The following is a 6,660-nucleotide window of genomic DNA, read 5'->3' as shown; positions in this document are numbered from 1 at the left end:
TTAATTAAGTACAATACTCAAGTAAATGTACTTAGTTACTGTCCGCCTCTGATTAAAACATAAACAGATTTTATGTCATTTCATAACAATTGTGTCTATACATATAATTAATTGTTTTTCTCTTTTTTTTTTGCTTTTTTTTTTATTATCAAATGACAGCACTATTTTATGTATGGGTTAACAGATACTCAAAAAGTGTACTTAAGTACAATACTCAAGTAAATATACTTAGTTACTGTCCGCCTCTGATTAAAACATAAACAGATTTTATGTTATTTCATAACAATTCTGTCTATACATATAATTAATTGTTTTTCTCTTTTTTTTTTGCTTTTTTTTTATTATCAAATGACAGCACTATTTTATGTATGGGTTTTTTAATGGGTTGTTTTGCTTTCTGTGTTTCCATTGCAGTAACCCAGTACATTTTCGACCAGCAGGATATTAAGAAGAAGAACTCAAAGTCAAGGAAGAAGAGGAAACAGAACTCAGAGGAAACAGAAGGTAGTTTATTTTTAACTATGGATGATTCCTTATCTGAGACACTTTGGAACAAAAAAAATGTAAATTGACCTTTAATGTCACTTTGTTCAGTTTGTTGAAATAGACATTTGAGAAAAAGTTATGTAATGGATCCACCAGAGATTTACTTCATCACCACTATGAAAATCCACTGAAGTAGAATCAGATGTTGGTATGCAGGCCTCTGTAGAGATATATTGAGTACTTTTCATTTGTAGCTGCATTAGTGGAATCAATTATTTGCCATGTCAATAAAACTATGTTAATTAGCCCTTTAGGGCAGGACACATCACGTGTGCTTATCAGTAAAAGAGAGTGCCTTCATATGGTGATACTTTGACCTTGCGACTGTTACCACATTGAGTGGTCCTGATGATCTCATCAGATTTCTGCCTAAATGTAGCCGTGGCATTGACCGCAGTGAGGATCCCTTACACTGGGTCTCACTGCCTGCAGGCATGGCATAACAGTGACTCACAGCCGATGCTGATGCAGACCTACTCATGAGCCGTCTCTACTGTAGTCACAAACCCATTAGACCAGCACCAGCCACTGGCCACTTGAAGGAGCAGGATATGGCTCATATGTCAGCCCTGGCCTGCAATGTTTTTGAGTCATTTAGTTGGATCTGATGGGCAGATGTCCAGATGAGTAGGTCGACTTCACAGATACTGCTGCAGCTGGGTGTGAGTCACCATGGGGGATTCTTGAGGTTAGGTCTGGTCTGAGTGTAGAGCCGACCCAGCTGAGGGGTTTATTGGGATGTTAAGTTGGAAGCCCTAATGACGGAGCCATTGTAAAACTGGAATTTACTCATCTCTCTGACACAGGGAGTCACCACAAAGATCTGTGTGGTCTCATTTGTGGCCTCTGAAAAGATTGTTGTTTCCTCTGGCTTTCCTTCGCTTTATTGTTGCCTTTCATTTCAAATGAGGGCAAGCTGTTGTTTCAAAGCCGGGCCACCAGCGCTTATTTAGTCATGCAAAATATCAGAATTAAGTCTGCATGTATGAATGCAGCAGAATCTGTATGTTTACCCTGTAAATGAACTGTTTAGGTTCAGGAATCCAGGAAAAAAAGAGAACAAGTGCAAATGTATGATGCAATATCTCTCATTAGACATAATTGCAGTCTGGTGCATGGAAATTAACAAGAGGTTGTGTAAACATGGATGTCTGTCACCTGTTTGCCATAAATTTGAAGAGGTGTCGAGTTTGGGGCACATTCCAGAAAAGATGCTTTTTATCGCCGCACAGATTTTTACCATCTGGCTCCTTTTGTTAGGATTTGCAAAGCCTGTATTAGAAATGCCCCCAATGGATTTTACTTTGGAGTTATGAGGCTCTCCTGAAACCAGAGGAATCCTGTAGAGAACGGCTGTGGTTTCTCTAAAATGCTGAACATAGGCTGCTGTAAATTCAGCATTACTGGCATTTGCATATAAATTACAGTCCTGGTCACAGACTTTACACTTATATGGGTGCTAAATGGCCAATGGCCCGCCCCCACTATCAAGGAGATGCTAAACAGTTTCACCATTCTCGTCTCCCCATTGAATTTCGGGTAGATGAGACACACACTCAGGGTAACATTCACAATAACCGACAAACTAGACTACAGGAGGCAGGAACTAATATAGGGTGGATAACGAGGGGCAGACAGGTGAGCACAATCAAGGTAATTAACTAATAATGAGGACAGGAACAACCAAATAAGGACACAGGGGTGTTAAAAAATCCCAGTGATTCTACAAGCCTGGAGTTTGTTTTTCAATCTGACGTAAAGTGATTTCTGGGAATGTCATTTATTCCAACTAGTGGAAAATGTTCTGCGATGTCTAATTTTATAGTCCTAATGTCCTTGTCTCTTACATAACAGAAGGACAAGACAGTCACAGCACATTGATGAAATGCAGCCTAGTAGAAAACCCCTCTGTCTGTTTATTTTGTCTCCTCTAGTTCACACGTTGATCTGATGAGTCAGTACTAACAGAATGTGCTGGCTGGATTTCCTCCTCCACACTTTAAATGGAACTAAATCTTCATTTTTTATTCATTTTTAAAACAGTGACTCATTTTGAAGTGCTTCACTCCCCACGTGCCGCTGTGATTCCATGATTGTTTAATCCATAACTAGAATGGAGCAATATAGCCATGTTCCAGACAAAGAAAAGTGACTCAGTTCTCAAAGTCTTTACCTTGTAACACAGGTTTTGATGCATTAGATGTAAATCTGTCAGCGATTAGACTATGCAGGCCCTGTGTCTAAGAATAGTAGTAATCACTCATGTCTTTTTGCCTCTAGCTCTCCCCATCAGCACATATGCCAAGTACTGCTACCGGAAGCTCCAGAAAGTGGCGGTCACTGGAGGGAAAAAGGTAAGTTTTGATCAAATACACTGTATGGAGAATCACGTGTTTAAGAAAGAGAAAAATAATTGGTAATTTCTCTGTTTTCCCATTAGGGTCTTCGTAAGCCTAGTTTGGAGGAAGTGGACCACAGTCGGCGTGCCATCATGACCCCTTCACTGTTCGGCAGCTCTCTAGAGGAAGTGATGGAGCGGCAGAGTGAACTCTTCCCAGACAGGAAGTTGCCGTGGGTGCAAGTGCAGCTGTCTCAGTATGTGCTGGCTCTGGGTGGAGCGCAGACTGAGGGCATATTCAGGTAAGACCTGCTCAAATTCCTGATAATTAGGCATAATAGAAGAACAGACTATATTTTACTATATGAGTGTGCATAATTACAGAAGTACATAATTTAAAGTTGCGAAGCTTCTAACTTAAGTACATTTTTTGGTAATGTGACATTAGAACAGCTGTTTTCTAACAGTGTAGCTTTTCAAGTGACGATACTTTTTGTAGCCTGCTAACGAGAAGCAGTGTGACGTGACAAAACTGTAGCTTTTTGGCATACGCAACCCATAGGGTCAAATATCAACATGCTAACTGACCTGATTCAATTACAGTATACTGTTCAAAATTTTGTAGGATTTTTCTTAATGTTTTTAAAGAGGGCTTATTTATTTTTTATTTATTTTATTTATTTATTTATTAAGGCTGCATTTATTTGGTCAAAAAATACAATAAAAACAGCAAGACTGTGAAATGCAATTTAAAATAACTGTTTTCTATTTGAATATATTAAAAAACAAATATATATATATACTGTATATATATATATATATATATATATATTTATTTATTTTTTATGATGACAAAGCTAAATTTTCAGCTGCCATTACTCCAGTCTTCAGTGTCACATGATTCTTTAGAGATCTAATATGTTCTATTAGATTATTTAATAAAAAAGAGTAATTCTAATATGCTGATTTGGTGCTCAAGAAACACTATTATCAATTTTGTAAACAGTTGTGCTGCTTAATATTTTTGTGAAAATCCATGATGCATTATTTTTCTTTTGAATGGTAGTGTGTCTAAATTAGGTTCTAGTTTTATTAGAAATTTGGGGTAAAAATGTCTGTTCAATACTTTGACACTCTTGCATGTTTTTGCTATCCAAACTCTGTAAGACATTGGGGCATACAGTGTTTTCTAACTCAGCCACTTGTGCATGCATAATTATGGTGTGCTGTCTCCCTCTGGTGGTCCTTGAGTGTAACAATACAGTCGTCTCCTGCAGGGTTCCTGGTGACATTGATGAAGTCAATGCACTGAAGCTTCAGGTGGACCAATGGAGGATTCCTGAAAATCTGTCAGAACCCAATGTTCCTGGTGAGTAACTGTTCTCATGCATTTACAGGCGTTGAATTACTAAAATAAATGAACTTTTCCACGACATTCTAATTTATTGAGATGCACCTGTATAAGAATATTACATAGTCAAAGAAAAAATGTACTGGCGTTTCATTATCATACCAAAAATAGTTAAACATCTATACCACTGTTTTTCCTCAGCCTCTCTGATGAAGCTGTGGTACCGTGAGCTGGAGGAGCCTCTCATTCCCATGAGCTTCTACAAGCAGTGTGTCAGTAACTACGATGATCCTGCGGCAGCCATCAGGGTGGTGCAGTCGCTGCCTGAGCTCAACCGACTGGTGCTGTGCTACTTCATCCACTTCTTACAGGTATTCACAACACTCCACAAACACACACAATATGCAGCAAATGTACAAAAAATGTATTTTGACTTATTGCACTGCTCTGATGCATATCCCACGTCTTCCTCAGGTTTTTGCTCAGCCTGCAAACGTTGCAGTAACTAAAATGGACGTGAACAACCTTGCTATGGTAATGGCTCCTAATTGCCTTCGGTGCCAGTCGGACGACCCCCGTGTCATATTTGAGAACACCCGCAAAGAGATGTCTTTCTTGCGAATGCTCATAGTACATCTGGACACAAGCTTCATACAGGGCATTGTTTAAAGTTCTTGTTACTTCTTATTAGCAGAACACCAATCAGTGATACACAACCAACCTGCTCACAAACACATTCACAAAAATGGCATTGTGGACAAAATCTAAACAAAACCTAGGACAAAAGTACACTTTTAAGGATGATTGTTTGTGTGTGTGTGTTTTTTTGTTTTTTGTTTTTTTTTTGAGTGGAAAACTCAAAACTGTTTCACTGTTACTTTCGTTAGTCAGGTGTGTTCTGTCCACTTCGTTGTTATAAAGACTGTTGAAGTTGAAATTAATTGATGGTAACATGGCAGAAATGTCATGCCTTTATCCCAAGTTCTTTACATGTTCAAGAAATGCATGAAAAAAAAATTTCAAATCTTCATGTTAATGGTTTACATACATTAATGTGCATTGCAAGGGTCAAAGTTAAAAGTAACTTGCATGGATGCATTGCTTTGTGAGCACTCAAATGCTGTTTGCTTGTTTTGTATAGTAAGTCAGTGACCGGCAGTAAGAAACCACTTTATTTTGTTTGTTTTCTGACAGTATCTTTTGTGTATTTGTGTATTTTTAAAAAAGATCATGTGTTATGTACAGGACAAATGTATGTGCGTTGTATTTGTTCTTAATTTGATCTGAAAGCTTTAACTATTGAAAAGAGAAAAATGGGTTTTGTTAGATAGGGTGTGAATTCTTCATACTCTATTTGAAGTACGGTATTTTGATAAGTGAAAGTTTTCTATTTTATTTTATGATTTTATGTTTTGTTTTGTAAAAGCTATTATTATTGCCTGATAGTCAGGAATATCATTCATGCAAAATTGTCCAGAGTCTTGAAATGGTACATTTTCAGCTCCCATCGGAATTCATTTGTAAATTAATTAAATGTATTAAGTGATAATGGAATGGAATTAAATGCCATTATATGATGCCTGTGAAATAGCATTTGAAGAATTAAAATCTTGAAAAAGAGTAAATAAGATCCATGACTTATCTAAAAAGACACCCTTCAAGTAATCATGTTCTTTTTGAGTCTTTGTATGTAAATAAAGCTTTGAAAATAGTCCTGCTTGTTTTACTGACGTTACGTATAAATGTAAGTGAGTGGTGGTGAGTTTTTGGCAAATAGATGGAAAAATATAAACACTTTAGTATTTTGTATTTTGTGCAATCGGCTGATTGTGTATGAGCAAAATATTCTATACAAACTTTGGATTGTGTATGTATTTTATGTGAAATGGATGTTGAGGAATATAATAAAGTTTCATAAAGGTGTGTTACATTTATTTGTTTCATATTTTAGTGGTGAAGAAAATATTGTAGTATTACTCTTTTAAATACAAATTAAGCTCTATACGTTTTACCTAGATTATGTTACATTATATAAATACACTACTGTTCAAAAGTTTATGGTCCATAAGTTTTTTTATGTTTTTGAAAGAAGCCTCTTGTGCTCACCAAGGATGCATTTATTTGACCAAAAACAGTAAAAATAGTATTATTGTGAAATATTACAATTTAAAATAACTTTTCTATTTTAGTTATAATTTAAAATGTAATGTATTCCTGTGATTGCAAAGCTGAATTTTCAGCAGCCATTACTCCAGTCTTCAGTATCATGATCCTTCAGAAATCGCATGCTGATTTGCTGCTCAAGTAACTTTTTTTTTTTTTTTTGTCCAAAACAGTTGTGCAGCTTAAACCGTGGAAATTTTTTCAGGATTCTCAGATGAATGGAAAGGTCAAAAGAACAGTATTTATTTGAGATACAAATCTT

General features: G+C 36.5%; 1 protein-coding gene across 1 annotated transcript in view; it reads left to right on the top strand.

The window, feature by feature from the left end:
- The window catches only part of LOC107749482 (rho GTPase-activating protein 39-like), an 11,823-nt gene extending 5,665 nt beyond the window's left edge, over positions 1-6,158 (top strand). The window contains exons 3-8 of the mRNA XM_016564655.1: positions 415-504; positions 2,827-2,900; positions 2,987-3,186; positions 4,162-4,253; positions 4,437-4,606; positions 4,710-6,158. Of these exons, the coding sequence (XP_016420141.1) occupies positions 415-504; positions 2,827-2,900; positions 2,987-3,186; positions 4,162-4,253; positions 4,437-4,606; positions 4,710-4,904 (821 nt within the window). The 3' untranslated portion in view covers positions 4,905-6,158. The remainder of the gene's footprint in view (positions 1-414; positions 505-2,826; positions 2,901-2,986; positions 3,187-4,161; positions 4,254-4,436; positions 4,607-4,709) is intronic.
- The last annotated feature ends 502 nt before the right edge of the window (positions 6,159-6,660 follow it).

The sequence above is a fragment of the Sinocyclocheilus rhinocerous genome, unplaced genomic scaffold (genome assembly GCF_001515625.1).
Source record: "Sinocyclocheilus rhinocerous isolate Xijiao unplaced genomic scaffold, SAMN03320098_v1.1 scaffold889, whole genome shotgun sequence".
Classification (NCBI taxonomy): domain Eukaryota; kingdom Metazoa; phylum Chordata; class Actinopteri; order Cypriniformes; family Cyprinidae; genus Sinocyclocheilus; species Sinocyclocheilus rhinocerous.
This window is presented reverse-complemented; position numbering and strand designations above follow the sequence as displayed.